This window comes from Rhinolophus sinicus, linkage group LG06 (assembly GCF_036562045.2).
Source record: "Rhinolophus sinicus isolate RSC01 linkage group LG06, ASM3656204v1, whole genome shotgun sequence".
NCBI classification, from domain to species: Eukaryota; Metazoa; Chordata; class Mammalia; order Chiroptera; family Rhinolophidae; genus Rhinolophus; species Rhinolophus sinicus.
The window spans coordinates 29,703,902-29,724,522 of NC_133756.1; the positions used below are offsets into that span (position 1 = coordinate 29,703,902).

General features: G+C 36.4%; 1 protein-coding gene across 8 annotated transcripts in view; it reads left to right on the forward strand.

Annotated features, from left to right (window-relative positions):
* The window catches only part of PATJ (PATJ crumbs cell polarity complex component), a 299,829-nt gene that overhangs the window by 71,369 nt on the left and 207,839 nt on the right, over positions 1-20,621 (forward strand). For all 8 annotated transcript variants that reach the window (XM_019731220.2, XM_074334813.1, XM_074334815.1 and 5 more), the window contains 3 exons: positions 12,600-12,809; positions 16,888-17,007; positions 18,631-19,026. In XM_019731220.2, coding sequence (XP_019586779.2) covers positions 12,600-12,809; positions 16,888-17,007; positions 18,631-19,026 — 726 coding nt within the window. The remainder of the gene's footprint in view (positions 1-12,599; positions 12,810-16,887; positions 17,008-18,630; positions 19,027-20,621) is intronic.

Sequence of the window (20,621 nt, forward strand, 5' to 3'; positions counted from 1 at the left end):
TGCCAACTGGACTGAAGATTTCTTTTTCACAGAGGATTTGCTTCCTTTCCCTCTATGGGAAAGTTCTGTATCCTTTAAATCATTTTAAGCTGCTTCATTTAAAAAATAATTCTTAATAGTGTGTTCATGGAGTGGATTGATTGTGGCTACTGGGGAAATGCTCTCATGGCTTAAAGACTGCTTTTCAAGCCTGCGAAGTGGGTGAATGAAGGGAGCCCACTCCTGGTGTGTGGAGTTTGTAGTGTGCTCAGGATGATGACTGACTTCCAAAAACTTCACTGCAGCAAGACTAAAGGCATCAGGACACCAGAAGCCACTTAATAAGAGATCAAAGAGGCTGTGTGTATATCAGCTTGAAATCCAGATAGTACAGATCAAAAGCTTGCCTTAGCGAGGCAGCTGCAGGGGGATGAAGTTAGCAGGAGGCCTCAAAGATCTTAAGTCAGGCCTGATGTTGAACTTTGCGGGAATTTCATGGCTCCTCAGGAATACGAATTTGGCAAAAAATCCCATTGTGTCTAATGGGGAGAGAGGGAGAATAGAGAGAGAGAAGGCAGCAAATGCGTGTCAGCTGGATGGTGCTTTCTCATAGGGTAACTTTCCTTTTAATGTTTCTTAAGGACTGTTTCTGCTTCATACTAGAAAGAGGCAATCCTGAAAAATATGTCTGTTGTTTTACCTTTAGAACAACATTAAAAAAAAAAAAAAAGAGTTGGTGTAACGGAGAAACTCAGTCTCCAGAGGTGTTTCATCACCAATTTTCCCCTACCTCTAGGTGTAGGTGTGTTTTGGAAGTTCCTACTTGATTCTGATGTCAGATTCTGATGTTTTTACTAGCAGAAAACCCTGCTAGTAGATGGAAGTCATAACCCTTCCTAGACTATGGCAGAAAGGGTGACTCAAATCCACAAATAGGTATTGAGAGCCTGTTTTCCCATAGTGTGGTGATTTGTACTGCTCTACCCTGTTTGTGGGTATCATTTGGAGCCAGGCAGTGATTCAGGCTCCCCCCAGTGAGGGCCAGGAAGTGGTGCTGCCTCCTGGTACCTAAGGCCTAATTTGATAATGATTCCTGAAAGGGAATTGACTCCCTGATGCTTACACACCATTTTCTAGGGCTCAAGTCCCCCCTTTCAGCTGCCCCCTCTGTATTTGATTTTAATTAGATATTGCATTCACCAGTATGCCGCTGTGAACATATATGGTTAAGAGCACTAACTTATAAGTCAGAAAGGACTGGGATTTGCATTCTGGCAGTGACAGCCTACTGGGACTTTGAACAAGCTTGTCAGTCCTTCTTATTCTCCATTTACTAAAATAATAATCTCTAACATAGAAATCGTATTTGCCTGTAAAGTTGTGAAAACTAAATAAGAGATCTATGTAAATACCCATACTTTTGTCCGCATAAAATAACGTGTTACTGTTTACTGAAAAATGATGGTGGTGAAGATTTTTAAAGATAGAATCTGAGCACAGACTTGCTATACCTGTTATTAATTTTCTTCTTAAAAACTTGTTTACTTAATATGAACTAGTATGAGGGATATAAAGATGAAAAGATATTTTCCCTCCAAAGATGTTATATTTAACAGATGTTTAGTGAGCACCACTGTTCCCATCACTGAGGATATAGCAGTGAACAAAATAGATAGTAGACTCCATGTCCTCATGGGCTTTAAATTCACTTGAGAGTAGAGAGATATTGGACAAATAAACATTTGTTAAAGTGGGTGAATGAAGGGAGCCCACTCCTGGTGTGTGGAGAATAAATGAAACAGAATTGGGGACAACTCTAGAGAATACGTTACGATTTTATCAATGGTGACAGGAAGACTAAGAGACCCTGTGATGATTGTTTCTTAGGCTCGAGAGAAGCCTCACAGGGAACTGAGGCACGCTTTGTAGACAAACTGGTAGTAGACATTCTAGGCCCAGGAATGTCCTGGAATTGATAACTTGGTCCTGATTTCATGGCTTTATTTTCTTTGGTAAACTGAACTGTTTAATATCTATTTAAACTTCCAAATTTTATTCCTTCTAGTGAAAAATCCTTTGAGGAATTTTGTGTTCTAACATTTTATTTGGAAAACATGACTACCATTTCACATGGTAATAATAGCCAGTCATGATGTATTGCTTACTCTGCAGCAGGCATCCTTGAAAGTGTGTGTGTGTGTGTGTGTGTGTGTGTGTGTGTGTGTGTGTGTGTGCGCATGCATATATGTGTATTTGCGTGCTGATTTAATCATCTAGGCAACCCCATGAGGTAGATCCTATAATCATCCTCATTTTATGGATGAGGAAACTGATGACAAGAGGTTAAGGAATTTGCTCAGAATCACCCAATTAGTTAATAGTGGAGCTGGGTTGCTAAGTCTGTGGTCTAGTAGTGTGAAAATACAGTCCTTAGACATGAAACAACTCTGATTCTTCATAATTATGGCTCAAGTGAAAGATGGTAAACAATTTCAATTGTGTTTCCTGAGAGACATACTTATTACAGTTTCAAAAGATTTGCTTCCGGAGTATTCCTGAATCCTATGGTCCTTTGCCTTTACTCCTCCCACCTAGACAAAGCTCTTTAGAGACTGATGGCTTCTTCACCACCAGACAGTAGAAACTGTGTTTGTTTTACCTAGATTTCCCAGCAGGACTCCTGGGCCTTTTTCCTGTGCAGTTTCAAAGTTGGCAAAGTTTTATTTCACATGTTGTATGCTACGTATCACAGAGTGTTGGTTGCACTTTCAAGGATTAAAAAAAATAAATTGCAGTATCTTTTCTAAAGAAGGAAGGGCATCCTGGGTCCTTAATGTGGCGGCACTGGTTATCAGAGAGCCTCCCAACCTAGAGGTGGCTCCCATGTTTCAGTGTCAGCTTTCAGGGAGAGTGAGGACTGAGGACATCATTGCTGTTCTGAGCGTCTCTTCAGGTGCAGAGGTCAGCATATCTGGAGTAAAGGGTTAACCCTTTGTTTTCATGTCTTAAATATGTAAGTGTAACATCATGAATGGTTTAGCAATTGATAGCACTGCTGGTCTAAACCACACATGCTCAGTTGAATTCAGAAGGCAGTAAATGAGATGGTAAATGTTAACTCCTCAAATGCATTTATCCTACTTTCTTTTCCATCATCATCTTCGTAGTAATGATAATACTATGTAACAGCCCTTATGAAGTGATTACCATAGGCTTATTAAACTCTTTGTATGCCTTATCTCATTGAAGGCTTTTAACAACTCTATGAAATCTGTACTTTTATTTCTACTTACAAATGAGAAACCTGAGTCTCAGATTAAACAACTTGAGCAATATCACTCAGCTAGTATTTGTAAGTGTTTAAGTTGAGAGTGACTTGTTTAGAAAATTTGAATGAATTCCAAAACTAATATTAAAAAACCTTAAAAAGTTTTGTGTCAATACTTTCTCTGCAGCATAATAACTTTCAACTAATGTAGTTGTTTTTTTTTTTTTTCTCCTAGAAGGTATTGGGGGTATTTCTTATTCACAAATTTATTTTCTACTTAAAAGTTTTTTGGTAAAATACATCTAACATAAAATTTACCATTGCAGCCATTTTTAAGTGTACAGTTTGGTGCTATTAAGTATATTCACCTTTCAACGAATGTAATTTTAATAGAGGGTGTCACTTTGTGCTTGAGTACTACTGCCTGCCTGGTGGAACCCCAGCCGTTTCATCCAGATGATGGTTTGGTTTGGTTTGTGTTCCTGAAAATCAACAAAAGTCCTGGGCCAGGAGTCAGTGGTAAACATGTAAACAATTACACCACAACACAAATTTTTCAAGAGCTGAAACATCCAAGGAACATATTTAATATCCAAGGAAAGTATCTAATAGGAGAGTAGAAGGCGACAAGAGAAAGCAATAGTCTTCAAGAAGTGAGTTCCATGAGACTTTGCTTGAATCATTTTGATTATTATTGTGCTTTATTATTATTAAAATAGGCTTTTAAAATACCAAGCTCTACAGAATAAAATTATGTGCAAGTTTATGTTTTTTGTTTTTTTTTCCCCCCTTTTAGCATATATTTTCGTCTTTTAGCAAGATTCTCTGTCCACTTCTCTTGCATTGCACTTTTAATTGCCTTTCATACTGTGCTTACTCTACTGCTCAGGGACTATTTAATTCTATGTGTGATGAGTGGAAAAATCTATTCTTAGTGCCTAATAGTATTTAGGAAGTAATAAGACACAAAGAGCCAGGAACCATATCAGTTTAATCTATCTTGAGTGCACTGAATGTATTTTGTGGGTACTTACTTTGAACATGATGGTGTTGTGGTAATTGGTATGATTAGTGTAATACTTGGCTATATTATAAAATAGTTAAAAATGGGGTTAGATTCTGATAACATAGCTTGCTCATTATTCATTAGAATCAGTGTTATTGCTTTGCATTCACTATGAATACATTTATTTCTCTTTCCTAAAAGTAAACGCTTAGCTTGTTGGTCAAATCAGAAAAAGCTGTTTTAGTATAATTAATTCATTACATCCCACTATCTTACTCCAGAACTATTCTAGTGATTTTAATTCGCTAATAGTTCCTGACATGTCTTTTGTAACTATGTAAAAATGGCAAAAGAAGAAAAAAAAGTTGTTTTAAGACGTATTTTATAAAAAAGGGCACATGCCATATATATTTTGTTGTATCTTTTGTTTTAATTGTAGAATATCCAAGAAATTAGATCTTGTGTAGTCAGTGGCTTTTTTATGAGTTCTTAAAAGATACCACTAACTAAAATTATACCATATTTGTGACCATAGCATACATCTTCATTGCTGCTGCTGTGTTTTCAATTAACTTCCATCATTCTTTACTTTTTATAGTGGTTTTGTGAATGTTTTGGTAGAAATTAATGACAAATTTGACTCAAGATGTTCTGTCAAATTTAGTTATAGGATTTTGGAGTTGGTGGAATGGATTGTAACTGTCATGTATCCAACTGTCTCATTTTACAATTGAGGAAACTGACTCAGATATGAAGAACTTGTGAGACTGCACAGCCAAGCTGGCACCAAGCTGGGACTCAAAACTTGTCCCTTGACTTCTTATCCACACCCATCCTACTACTGGCGGAATGGATATCTGTCTTCCTTGTTTCTCTCTCTCTCTCTCATGTATATTTTCCCTTAAAAATTTTTTTTTTTTTTTGGATTCCTGTTTCCTGACGGACTTTGCTAACAATGGAAATTTTAATTCATGCCAGCTGTACATCAGAGTATCTGAAGATCACTGTTTTTTCCTTAAGATGTACTCTGTATAGGAACCTTTCCTTTGCCTTTCTTTGTACCCAGTTCCTTCTTCTGTCTCCTTCCAGGATGAAATAGTTAGCTGTCTCCCTTTTAAACTTAGTGGTTTCTTTCTCTGTTCTCCATTTTAGTAACTTCCTTGTGATCTTATTTTGGAAATGTGCTTAGCTGTTAATTTAGATTTTATCTTAATACTTTTTAGTTAAAATAATAATAATGGCCACATTTAAGAGTATACTCTTTAAGAATCGAATATTTGGCCACTGTCTGCTTTCATATTTTTCTCTTAGTTGACCTTTATTGAGTTGGGACAATTCCCTTATCAAATATTACATAGTTAGCTACCTCATGTTATCCAGAAATTAATACATGTAGTTTCTTTAAAATTATCTTTGAAACGTAGTACTTCCTCACATTTACATGAATAAACATTTGTGGAATGGCGCTCACTGGTCTAATTGTATAATAATGTGCACCAACGTTGAATTCACTGGTTAAGAGATCTCTTCATTTGTAGAGTACTCACTATTTCATAGTTGTTTGAAGTTGTTTTTCTAGTTATTTCTTGGAATCATTCCATCTTAGTGAAGGAATTCTGTAATGTAGAAGAGCAAATATTTCGAGCTGCACAACAGCACAGAATTTTAATGACATAGAATTCAGACTTAAGACATAAGAATTAACCGTATTTCCTCTCATGAGTTTACTGTAGGCCAAGTTTACATTTGAATATACTCAATTGACAGTCAGTGTCAAAATTATCAAAGGTAAAGTAATTTTTTTATTTTATTTTTATTTTTTTATTTTTTAAAAGATTTTATTGGGGAAGGGGAACTGGACTTGTGTGTACTTCCAGGCCTTTTTTCCAAGTCAAGTTGTTGTCCTTTCAATCTTAGTTGTGGAGGGTGCCGTTCAGCTTCAAGTTGTTGTCCTTTCAGTCTTAGTTGTGGAGGGTGCAGCTCAGCTCCAGGTCCAGTTGCTGTTTTCTAGTTGCAGGGGGCACAGCCCACCATCCCTTGCAGGAGTCGATCCAGCAACCTTGTGGTTGAGAGCCCACTGGCCCATGTGGGAATCGAATCGGCAGCCTTGGAGTTAGGAGCATGGAGCTCTAACTGCCTGAGCCACCGGGCCGGCCCCGGTAAAGTAATTTATACACATATTTTTATCTGAAATAAACTATGGCATATTTCTTTGCCATCCTGCTATGGTCTCTAAATTCCTATTACATTACTTAATGTTTTTAAAATTTTGGGTGTTGGCTATAGAACAGATTTTAAAAGAAGAACCCAAAGTTATTCTTTATTTTGAATCCTTATAGTTAAGAAATTGTTAGACTTTGATTTTTGTTTTTCCTCACTGGAGTAATACAGTAAATCCTATAAATGTTGAATGTCAGAACAGTCCTTCGTGTATGCTTCATGTACCTCTTATTTTCAAAAATGCCTCACTGGTAATGCATTTGCCAATTTATTACATGTGACCACTTTTCTTCTTGTTCATTTCTCTGTTTCCTCTTTATTTAATATTCTCTGCTTCATGCCTTTAAAGTAGAGCTCTCTGCGTCTTCCAGTTGATATCTGTCTCTGACAGAGCCCACATTTCAGCAGAACCACCTCTCCGCCCCAGGTGATACCCCTGCAGTTGGCTTTAGTTAATGGGAACTCTGATCTCTTTGATCTGTGAGAATGTACACAAATATTCATATAATACATTTTATAGACACTTCAGAAACTTTGAATCCCATCGGTTTAAGCATGACAGTTGCATACTTGTGTCTGTTCATGTAAAGGTGTTCTTAGCTCACCAAATGAATGCATTCTTGGGAAAGTAAATGTAAATGAAAATTTAGCAAACAGAGGCACGTTTTACCCGTGCATGCAGGCTCGCTGCACATTCTGTGCTCTGTAACTTTTCATCAGTTAGATACTGAAATAGAAACCTCTAGTACCCAAGTGTGAAATTTAAGGAGCTCAGTTTTATACACTTTGGCAAGATAGTCAGTATACCTTCTAACAACTTGCCATCTTTCAACATTCATTCATTTAGCAAATACTTGCCTTAAGATAGAGAAGCTGCATCACTTAGTGGCTACGAGCATAAAACCTGGAACTTAACCGACTGGTTTAAATTCTGGTTCTGCCACTTATCAGCTGTGTGCTTTGGTTATTTAATTTTCCTCTGTCTTAATTTTCTCATCTGGAAAGTTGGGATAATAACAGTACCTACCTCAGGTTGATGTGAGGATTAAATGGGTTCAAGTCAGTAAGAGTCTTAGACACGCCTGGTATGGCAAGAGCTGACCAAGTGTTACCAGTTGATGTTGATATTGTGTTGTTATTCATATATGATGATATGCCTTTGGTGTATTTATAATCCAGTGAGGAAAGAGAAACTGAATAGATGCAGTCATTTGATATTTCAACTACTATTCAGTGCCTTCCATGTGGCAGGCACTGTAATAGGCCCTGGAAACAAAGTAGCAAATGAGCAAACATATTCTTGCTCGCATGAAGCTTGTTTTCAGCAGGGAGGATGGTTAAAATCATTTTAGTAAGATGTCAAATGTGTTATAATAGGGAAAATGCAAGGCACTGTGAATACATCTCGCTGGAGCACCTGGCTTATTCTAGGAGGTCAGGGACAGTAAGGAAAATACATTATGACAGATGCTATAATGGAAGGTCTTTTTTAGGTTTAGAGATACCACAGATTAGGAGTTGCTTGCATCATCTTCGGGGAGTCAGGGAAAGCTTCTCACTGGAGGAAACACTTGAGCTGGTCTTGTGGCAGAGATGTACATGAGTGGCAGTGGGGCCGGGAGAACATTCCTGGCAGATGGACTGGTTTACTGTGTTTCCCCCGAAAATAAGACCTAACCGGAAAATAAGCCCTAGCAGATTTTTTCAGGATGACATCCCCTGAACATAAGCCCTAACGTGTCTTTTGGAGCACAACTTAAGACCTGGTCTTATTTTCAGGGAAACACTGTATAGGATGTCACAACGCATTCAAAGCCTTTCACAGTCCCTGCATTTCAATAGGTCTGTATTGTTGGGACAATGTGTGGGGCAAATGGGAGTGGGCAGTGGTACATGTTGGGAGAGCAAGAGGAGCCGAGACTAAACAGCAGATCAAAGGAATTTGTCTGCCAGAGTTGGGACTTACTTTATCCTGAAGCCTGTGGGTGTCACGGAAGTGTTTTAAGCAGAGGAGGAATTGTGATCACATTTTTATTTTTAAAGATCGTTCTTTTATCTCTGTAGAATATAGACTAAGATTAGAGACACATAGACCTATTGGGTGACTGTAGCAGTTGCACAGGCAAGAAATAATGAGAAACTGACTCAAGGTAGTGGCCGCAGAAATGTGGATACAGGATCAGATAGAAGAGAGAGATCAAATTGACATGCCTTAGTGAGCAACTCCATGTAGGGGTGAAGGAGAGTAAGTGAATGCTGAGATCTGCGGGAATGCCACTCAGGGACTATGGGAGGAGATGAGTCTGTTTGTCAACTTACATTTCCCCCAGCACTGACACATCCTGTGTTTATACCGTGTTTCCCTGAAAATAAGACCTAGCCAGACAATCAGCTCTAATGCATCTTTTGGAGCAAAAATTAATGTAAGACCCAGTATTATATTATATTATATTATATTATATTATATTATATTATACCCAGTCTTATGGTAAAATAATACTAGGTCTTATATTAATTTTTGCTCCAAAAGACACATTAGAGCTGATTATCCTGCTAAGGTCTTATTTTTGGGGAAACACGGTAGTAAATATCAAACATTAGCATCACTTTGAGAGACCTCCAAAATCCTTATATGCACTTATTTTCAGGCAAGTATGGTGATTTTATTCAGTTGTGAGACAGACCAGTTAGGTGGGTTTCCTCAGAATTTTACAGCTAAGTAGTGAGGAGAATTCAGGTCTGAGCGCCTGTTTTCTTGTATAGTATTCTGATGCAACTTAGCTGTTCTTCATTGATTGTAGGAGTTTGATAATATTTTTAAGAACTGTAGGGAACAACTTTCATAAATGGTTGGGTTGAAGCAAACATATGGGATACTGTTAGAACATGTATAATAATGTAAGGGTTTTGAATAAAGAAGAAACATCCTTCGGAAGGGAATGGTTTGCATAGAAAAGATGATGGGATGGTTCTTGTGTTTTGTGATTGGTCTTTAGTGCCCTCTATTGGCTGTTTAATCTAAAACACCTTGATTCTTGAATACAGTGTTCCTTGCAGTGTTGTTTACCAAAACAAGAAAAATTAGAGATTTTAAAATTATATTAAAAGATGATAAAAACTGATGGGGACTTTAAAAACCTCCATGGGGTCTAGGAGTTGGATAGAGGTCACAAGAAATATCTTTATAACATTTTGTTTGCTATAACATGGGTATGATATTATGGACTATATTCTCAGAGAACAGACTTTTCTGATGAGAAGCAGCCTGAATCTGGCTGGAGTTTGTTTTTTTAGCATTTTTTTATGTACCAAAGCCTCAAGAATAGTAGACACCCCAGTAGGCAGTAGCAGCTGCTGATTTTCCATAGGGTGGCTGCTACATGCGATGACCATGAAAGGAAATGACTGTTACTCATTAAAGCAACTTCATTCAGCTTCGTGGGAAATCACACAGTCAGGAAAGTCATCATAGAAAATGAAGTAGTGATTATACATAATGGGGCATCTTCAGAAGTGGGTGGTTTGTCTTTTTTTTTTTTTAAGTGACAAAGAAGCTGCCGTTGTGTTCTCTTTCCCAGGAAACGTGGTGGTAGATTAGATTTAGAGATTTAGTGTTTAGAATAACTGGAGAGCTAAGCCTGAATACATTTTAGTAAGGAAGCACACCTGGTACTAGTTTGAGGTCTAAAGAAGGCTGTGTAAGTAAGTGCTCACCGTGCCTTTTCTATAATAAGGGAAATCTATTAATCTTTCTATTTCCTTTATTTCCTGGCTAATCTTCTTTTGAAATGTTTCTAATTATCATTGCAACCGGTTGATTTTGAAAACCAGTGCACCTATTTATCCGGGTTAAAAATAGTACTTTTTGATTCGATGTTATATGACACGACAGAGATTGCTCACACCAACCTCGTGAAATCATTTATTTGCTTTTGGTATATTTTACTGTTCCAATTTTCTCTCAGAAAGTTTAGTAATTATTAATATGAAGTAATGCTGGCTGCTTTCTGTGCATTGCATGAGGGGAATAAGCTATTATGTAGTTTCCCTTCCCCTCCAATAAAAAAGCCTTCCATCAAAAACTGACATCCTAAATGAAGGACATAATTGTACAGCTTATTTATTAGTGTGTCAAACTTAAAATCTAATGGTTTCATATTTCAGAATGAAAAGTGTGTGGTGATTCATGGTTGCTGGTGACAAAATAGACAGCTCTTTTATATTACTGCACTGATTGCCTGCTGATATACCACTGTATTATTATTATTATGTATTTTTGGTTCTTCTCTGTTTTCTTCCTATGCAATAGCTCCCTCTACTTGAAAATATCGGTGTAATTGTAGTTTAACACGATGTACTTTATTAATGAGTTCCCATGACTGTCCTTACGTTCAGTCCTCTTCATAAATCTGTGGTGTTACACATCAGAGCATGTTAGAAATTTGCCGATAATTTCTTGATTTGAGGGTGGAAAAGCAAGGTTAGTTAAGGAAAGTAAGATAAGATGTTTGAAAGCATTTTTCAAGGAATTAGGTGGGTACCCTTTTATTGACTTAAATATGGCATATTTGGTTAAAATTCCATGTAGTCCTTGAAAATGAACCTTTATGTCTGAAACACAGAGGTATAGGAAACTGGATCAGAAAAGTTTGAAAAAAAACACAAAAAACTGTCAGCTACCTCAAATAGACACAGCCTGGCACTTGGCAGATTATGACTTTGCTAATTCCAAAGTCTGTAATTCTAACACAAAAATGTGTCAGCTTCTCTTCTGCTTTCTCAGGAAGTGTTTAATAGAAACTAACAATGGTAGAATTTCGTGTTACTACATCTTGCCTTTATGGAACAATCTGTGTGTGTTGAAACGATAGGAGTGAAATAGACAAACCAGAGCAAATGCTGTTATGATTGGGATTGTTTTTTTCTCTCCCTTACTAAGTTTGAGGCTTGGTGATAGTACCATATACCTCTATCATTAGGACAAATATAGAGATTCTACTCAACAATAGGATTTCCATGTGAATATGTCTTTGCATTTACAACTCTTTATTTCCAATTTCTTCTATCATTATAGTCAGAGCAAGTGGCCGAGAAATGGGGGCCAAAAGTAAGGGTTTGGGAGCCAGACTCTGTGAGTTTGAATCCTGGCTCTGCCACTTACCAGCTAGGTGATCTTGGCAAGTTTCCTTAACTTTCTGACCCTCAATTTCCTCATAAAATACAGGCAATAAATCTACCCACATCCTGGAGTTTGTTGTAAGGATAAGTTGAATTAATGATTGTCAAGCACTTAGAATAGAGCCTGACACATACATAGTAAGTGCCATATATCAGTGCTTGTTGAATAAAATAAAAAATAACAGTGGGGTTATAAATTGGTCTTTATTAACCAAATGTATTTATACAATGTTATTGTTATCTTCAGTGCTTAATGAAAAGACAGATGTCATTCTCCTGATGGATGAAATATATTTGCACATTGCTTGGTTTGATCTCGTATTTCTTTGTATTTCTGTGTGTGAATAGTTCTCACCTAGGCATACCTATACGATGTCATAATTTTAGGTTGTGCTATTTTTAAACATACTTTATAATTGCAGTGGAATAGTCAGTCCATGGTTTCCATGTCTTTTTTTGAACTGAAGTGATTTAGCAGGATTCTACCACTGGTGCAATGCCTACGAATGGAGTATCATTTTCCATAGTACACTTCTCTTGAAGCCTACCTATCTCCCAAGAGCAATAACAGATAGGCTTATCTTTGGTCCATAATATGACTATGCTTGAGGATGTCAGAGACTCTTCCCTACTTGTCCCTAGACCTCTTGTAGTCCAACAAAATATCAGTCATCGAACGTTTAAAAAAGAAATCTGTATATATTGAGCATTCATACACACAGTTGAAATTGTTAAGCTTATGTCTTCACCTTCACACAAGCTGATATCTGTGTAAATGTTTAGAGTGGTATTTTAATAGACTTCGTCCTCTTTGGAAGACTATCACCAGAATGCCATACTCATGAAGTATATAGTCAAATAAGATTCATGAGTAAACATAAATTGTCTTAAGTCTGTAGATTTGTTTTCAAGGAACTGACTCATCTTTCGTCTTTGTTTGCTCCTTAGGACCCCTTAGACCCCACAAGGTCAGTGATTGTGATTCGTTCCCTGGTGGCAGATGGTGTTGCAGAAAGAAGCGGAGAACTATTACCAGGAGACCGCCTGGTTTCAGTCAATGAACACTGTTTGGACAACATTGCCCTTGCTGAAGCTGTGGAAGTGTTGAAAGCTGTGCCACCAGGCACTGTACGCCTTGGCATCTGTAAGCCTTTGGGGGTAAGTGTTGAATTTTGTTACTATAGGAAGTGATAGTGTAAGAGTTAAGAACATGGATTTTGGAGAAATATACACCTGGCCTCGAATCCCTGTTCTACTGCTCTATCTATATGTATCCTGTGCAAGTTTCTTAATGTCCTTGACTTGCAGAATCAGAAAAAATACTGTCTATCTCATATGGTTTGGGAGAATTAAAGATGATACTCATTAAGTGCTTAGCACATTAGTCCTGAAGGCTAACGGCTAACATTACTAGTCCTACTACTACTTAGCACAGAGATGAGACCGACTGAGGTCTCATCACATTCCTTGTGATGTGAATTAAAATAAGTGTATGTATTTTAACTTTCATTTGGGAATGATGTTGAGCTGGCAGGACAAATTGAAATCCAATTAACCATATCATTTTAACTATATGGCAATGAGATTTTAATATGGTGTTCTGACCATCAGAGTGCCTTGTAACCCTACTATCTGAACTCCTGAATGGTCCAGCCATCTTGAAGTCATTTTATTGCTTAATCTCATGTACTGGGTCAGATTCCCATTTATGATTGATGGCCACATTACAGTTATGGTTCTGTTGAGGTTCCCCAAATACAAAAAAATACTTGATAATTTTCAAGCAGCATTAAAGCAATAAGGTATTTTTAAGTGCTTACTATATGTCAGTCAGTATTTTAAGCCTTTTACATATATTAACTAATTTCATCCTCATAGAACTTTAAGAGGTTGTTCTCTTATTACCCTTATCACAGATGAGTCAGTCAAGACACAGACAGTTGAGTAACTTGTCCAAGGTGATATAACTAGTAAGGGGCAGAGTTGGAATATAAACTCAGCAGAGTGGCTTTCGACCCAGTGCTCTTAGCCACAATGCTGTATATTCCTGTTTTAATTTGTTGTCACTAGTATAGTTTGCATGCAGCATGTCTGAAACAGAAAGTATGGTTATAGTAGAGTGTTGGATTGGACTTCACAAAATCTGGGCTCTGTTGCTAACTTTGCTGTGAGTTAGCCCCGGGGGTTTCAAACTCAAAGATATGTGGTATACCTAAGAATCACCTGGGAGCTGGTTAAAATGCAATTTACCAGGTTTTACTCTCAGAGATTCTGATATAGGAATTCTGATGTGCTGTTCAGGAATCTTCACCTTCAGTGAGTCACCTATGTAATTCTAATGCAGAATTTTGCACTTTGAGAAACATTGTACTTGTAATTTGATCATAGATACACCACATCTTCTACGAGTCTGTTTTTTCATTTCTGAAAAGGCTGAACAATACTAGAGAGTTCCTAAGATCTTTCTGAACTCTAAAATTCTTTTATTCTATGAAATATATTAGATATATATATACTGGGGGTGCCAAAAATATGTATTCAAGTGGACACTTTGATCAACGTTGCACAAACAGTAGTTCGCCATAATCAGAAGTGTCTGGACGCTGATGGTAACCACTTTGAGCACCTCTTGTAATTGCAGAAGTCAAACGTGACTTGTATTCATCTTTGGTTATCGATATATATTGAGTATTACAATTTTAATAGTTTTTTCCTTTCTTAAAATGTGTATACATTCTTTTGGCATATAACTAGAGTCGTGTATTAAATACAGTATTTTTGCATTGGGGAACTTCAGCATGACCTTCATGTATTACTTTTTTATTCTTTATGCAGTACATATAAAGACGCCTGTATATTATACTTCTTAGACAATTTAAATGTTCAAAATGGAATATAGCACTTAGCTCCCTCAAGTTCTTCACTTTACATTGTGTTTTTGGTGTGTGGGTATTGCCATGGCTAATATATAACACAAGATGCTCAGTTTGATTTTTGGACAAATTAAGGAGGGGAATACTTTATATTTTTATGGCGACCTCATCTTCTTGGGGTTTTGGATTGTGGCAGATACTTTGTCTAGATTTTCTCTGATGATGATTTGCCTGATTGTTTGGACTGCCAGAGGAAATCACAAACTATTTATGGTCTGTAGGAGTTCCAACAGCACGATTTTACTTTGAAGCAATTTAAGAAAGTCTCAGCCAGTATAAAAACACGGAACTTAGTACCAACTGGGTGTGGATTCCTGTGCTATTTCTGGCAAGGAGTAGAGCTGCAGAAACCTGAGGACCTTGAAGCCTCGCTCTTAGCAGGTTTTAGAATGTGATCATTGTGAGGCTTCCCTTTGCTGGGCTTCCCTCAGTGAGTGGAAAGCTGTCAGGATACTTGGGACGGGGAGGCCAGTAAAGGGGTGAGAGAAAGGTCACTTTCAAGACTTAAACAAAAAAATTCTTAGTGGAATTACCACTAAGTAATTCCTTACTTAACATCTGGATTCTTCTAGCAAAACTGTCTCCTTCTGCGCTGTAAATAATGATGCATAGATCTTCTCCAAGGTCTCTGCCTTTCTCTCTCTCTCTCTCTCATGGTTCAGTTGGTGGCCACTTATCTAATCACCTAATATTTACTGAGCATTTACTCATTCCTCAGCAGAAGTGGCATTAGAGTTAAATAAGATGGTCCGAAGTCAGGTTGGGACAGAAAGACTATGAATATATAGCAGAAAACAAAATAGTTTTTTATTAAGTCTTGTATCATGTAGATATATGTATTATCTACATCATACAGAGGTATTACAGAATTTTGTATTGTAGTCTCATATAGATACATATTATATATATAATAATTTTCATGTTAACCATAGATGTGACTTACCTTCTATTTTCTACCAAGTCACCTCAGGTGGACCAGATCCAAAAAAAGAATGAACTGACTTTAGAAACTGCATTGTATCTTCAGAACTAACAGAACAGAGCTAGCAATGGAGTTCTTGAGTTAGACAGCTGTGTGTTTTTGCTTAGTACTGTGATTGGCAATGCTGTGTGACCTTTGGCCAGTTATTTAACCTCACCAGCTCCCACTTACTCATCTACAAGGTGGGGATTGCACGGCATGGTAGCTGAGGTCACAGGCTCTGGAGTCAGACAGCCAGTGTTCACATTTTGGGTGTGTAACTGACTAGTTAAGTAACCTTGGGCAAATTACTATGTCCCTTTTATTCCTCTATAAACTGGAGTTAATAAGAGCACCTACTTCTTAAGAGTATATATTAATATATTAGTAAATACAGTGGAACCTCAGTTTTCTAATGTAATCTATTCCGGAAGACCGTTCGAGTTCTGAAATGTTTGAAAACAGGTGTGGTTTCCCCATAGAAAATAATGCAAAATGGATTAATCTGTTTCAGACCTTTAAAATCAACCCCTAAAACTGCAAATCTAGCATGAATTTTACTATCTAATGATACCATAGATCCATAAAATTTACGGCGTTTGTAAACCGAAATGTTTGTCAACAGAGACGTTTGAAAACTGAGGTACCACTGTATATTAAATGAATTGATATATTCAAAGTACTTTAACCTATGTCCATGATATATTTAAAGTGCTTGAACCTGGGCCTGTTTGCTATTATTTTTATATAAATGTAAAATAAATCTTGATTTCTTAATAATTATTTCTATTCCTGGGAAAGTGATTTTCTTTTTTTTAAGGAATGTGTAAAAACAATAAAAAGTTTGAGAAGCTTTGACCTGAATATGGCTTTCTTTTTAATTATTAAAGAAAATTTTGTTCTAATAAAACAATGTGCATGCATTTTATTATGTACTTGCACTTAATGGAAAAATAAGAATTAATCTGAAGAGTGTTTGAAACTAAGGCATTTTCTTGACTATAAAAGTATTTCTGTGGTTGCCAGAGGGATGGGGGTGGGGGAAACGGATAAAGGTGGTCAAAAGGTACAAACTTTCTGTTGTAAGATAAGTAAGTCTTGAGGATATAATGTATAGCATGGTGACTTTAGTCAACAATACTGTATTGTATACTTGAAAGTTGCCAATATTAACTAAATTTATTGTGGGTATCATTTAGCAATATATACACATATCAAATAATTACGCCTAAAACTAATGTTATATGTCAGTTATAATTCAGTAAAAAGATATAATAGCTTCATGGTTGACAAAAGCATATCTTCAATTGTGCTAAAAACATAAAAATGCTTCTATTTTCAGGAAGAGGATAAAGAAGAAGAAAATTATTATATTTTACATTCAAATACTAATGAAGACAAGAGTGAAAGTTCAGGAGCAATTCATGATATAAATTCGTCTTTAATACTTGAAGCACCTAAGGTATTTAGTAAATTTATTTCCCATTTGAATGGTTTGCTTTGAGCTAAAGGTTCTATAAAGAAGACAAAAGCTTGTTCCCACTCCGTTAGCTAAATACGTACGATTTAAATAATAACTCCCCATCTTTATTTATTTATTTTTAAACTGAAATCTTTTTCCTCTTATATCACATTGCCTCCATAAATGACATAGGACAAGTGTAAGACATTTTCAAACAAACATACTTTCTTTATACTGATATATTCTTAAAATTTTGAGGGTAGAACATATTTTTGAAAATAGACCTGCATTTAAAATACTGTAGAAAACAGCTATGCAAAATAACTTACTGAATACTTTCTAAAGAAGAGTTATATGTTTAGTCCAATCCTACTTTATGTTTTAATTTTAGAAAGTATATTTTGAAGCATTTCCTTTTCTATTTTTAAAATGAATTGTGCTTGTTTTGCTCTTTGCAGTTAGAGTTTGTTTTTGCTTTACTTGATAACAACTGTCTTTTGATATTCTTTGCATAATTTGTTGACTGTCTCAAGCTGATTCATAGCCCTATAATATCCATTATATTTTAAGTGTTGACTTTTTTTTGGTTAAATCTTCATAACCACATGACATGTTCAAATAAACTCTCTAAACGAAATTTTTTTTTAGAATTTAAATAACTGGGTTGCAGTATTTGATATACTGTATTAATTTAAAAGCTTCTCCACAACGAAGTTTAGCTGCAAGTGAGGAAGCAATGGGAAGCAGTAAATTCATTTCAGAAATTTACACTTAGTAATACTTAATAAATAGAACTTAAAGTAGGAAGTGTCGTTGATCCCTTAAAAGGAGTTGGGCCTTACTGTGCCCAGCACTCTGAGGTCCCTAAGAGTTAGGTCAAAGGGTTGGCAGAGCCATATAATCCTCAGCTATTATCTAGGAACTCAACAAAGTTCCTGCACGTCTATGACTATTTAGCTTCAGTTGTATGCACTTGATCTTCTAATTAGTGAAATATAAATTAATTTAAATCAATTGAAAAGCATACTGTGTTCATTCTTTTTTGTCATATATTTCAATGCAGATAAAAATATATTTCTGTGATATGATATGTTATGAAATAGTCATACTCAAAGTAACTGAGACATATTCCTCGTATCGTTAGTTTATAGAGAATGCTTTTTGAACATGAGAATAGCCATAATTTCTGAGTTACGTAAATTTGAAAATCCTCACCTTTCAATTCTTTGCTTTCTGAAATAATAGTATGAAGTATATCTGTATTTATGGAGAGATTCATGAGTTAAATATTCAGTGTAGCAGTTTAACAAAATTCCCATTTCTTACTGAGAATTTTCAGGTGGTTAATGTGTAATGAACCTGTTAGAATACTCATTCACCTTGCCAAGGGCAGGTTTCTGCTTCTTATTTTATTGTGTGTCCCTTTCCTGGGCTGAGGGTTGTGTGGTAGTGAACATGTATTTCTCCTCATTTGTGATGGAGAGCTGTTCATGTTAACCATGCATTGGCGTGGAATAAAGTAATGGTAGTTATGTCAGGGGTTAAATTTTTAGATAATGTGTAGAGTACAGCTTTAGGACAGGTGTAGTTTAAAATCTTATGCAACTTTTTTTTTTTTTACAGGAATTTAGAGATGAACCCTATTTTAAAGAAGAACTTGTAGACGAACCATTTCTAAATTTGGGAAAGTCTTTCCAGTCCCAACAAAAAGAGACAGACAACAGCAAGGAGGCCTGGGAAATGCATGAATTTCTGACTCCAAGGTTGCAGGAAATGGGTGAAGAAAGAGAAATGCTTGTTGATGAAGAATATGAGCTGTATCAAGATTGTTTTCAGTCCAGGGAGCTGTATCCCTCATCGCACATTCAAGAGGCCACTCCTGTTCCATCCAGGAAGGAACTTTACTTTGGCACCCAATGGTTACATGACAGTGAACCATCTGAGCCTCAAGAAGCAAGATCCGTGATGAGTATGTATTCCCAGGAGAGCCAACAGTATGGCTACAGCACTGAAAACATGGTAAGGGATTAGCACAGATCTTTCACATTCCCCCTACTCTCCTCCCCTCCCTATTTCAGTCCCTAAATCATGTAACTTTTGAAAAAAACAAACAAAATTTAATGAATTTTTCATAATTAATAATTTTTCCAAGATGTATTATACAGTGTATTGCTGTAAGTAATAGCTCATCTTTTCTGTATTACACAACTTGTAGTAGGAATCAATAAGCTACAGTTGCCTTGCTTCGTAGTGTTTTGTTTCTGTTTTTGTTTTGTTTTTTTCAGTGAATTTTTTTTATTTTTTATTTTACTGGGTAATATTGGGGAACAGTGTGCTTCTCCAGGGCCCATCAGCTCCAAGTTATTGTCCTTCAATCTAGTTGTGGAGGGCGCAATCCAGCTCCACGCCCAGTTGCCATTTTCAATCTTTAGTCACAGGGGGCGCAGCCCACCTTCCTGTTGGGGAATTGAACCGGCAAATCTATTGTCTGCAGCTCGTGCTCTAACCAACCAACCAACCGAGCCATCCGACCGCCCTGCTTTGCTGTTTTAGAGATGTTTTTCTCCTAATTACCCATTTCAAGGAAGAGTTCTCTTGTCATTTGTCTTTTTTTTTTTAAATTCCCTCAGGGAGACACAGCTCTATATTTCTCACATAGTGCATTTGTTAGGGAAAATGAAAGCAAATTGATTAAAGATAATATTGTTGTTTGTATTTTGCTTATCCACACTGTTCTCTATTATGCCGTGTTTCCCTGAAAATAAGACCTAGCCCGACCATCAGCTCTAATGTGTCTTTTGGGGCAAAAATTAATGTAAGACCCAGTATTATATTATATGATATTATATTTATTATATTGTACTGGGTCTTATATTATATTAAAATAAAACTGGGTCTTATATTATATTAAAATAAGACTGGGTCTTATGTTAATTTTTGCTCCAAAAGAGCTGATGGTATAGCTAGGTCTTATTTTTGGGGAAACACGGTATATGATACTAAATAGAAAGTCACTGAACTCTAGAAAATTATCTTTACCTTTTTGATATTGCCTATTTACAACCTAGCAGGAAAGCATTATATTTTAATAGGTTTGTAGTTGCTATTAAATCACCAATAAATTTTATTTTTTGTTAGAGTTAACTGTTAACCAATTGAAATCTTTCGTTAGGGACTTTTTTTAGTGTTTTATTTTTGTTTGTTTATTTCCTGCCCCAAATTAACTTCCAGGCAAGTGAAAAGAAACTTATTATATAAATATATACAGTAGTCTCTTCAGGTATAGTATGGCGCTGCCCTCACTGAAGTTGACAACTTTCCCAAAGTGATGTGCAAAGTGTGCCCTCATTTGTTTGCTGTCTCAACAGGACAGATAGAGCATGGTTTTTTCCTTTGCCTCCTTAGACCTTTCATTCCCTTTTCCCATCTGTCAATGCTTGTGTGTCCTTCTGCTATGCAAGGTGCTGTATTGGATGTATTTATGGAACCCCAGAAGATTCCCCATAATAGAGGATGCTGGGCAGTCTACCAGAGAACAGATGTTTTGGGATTGTGTGAATAATACCTTGGTATGGGAAAAGATGAGACAGAATCACCTGATGTGTTGCTTTTGA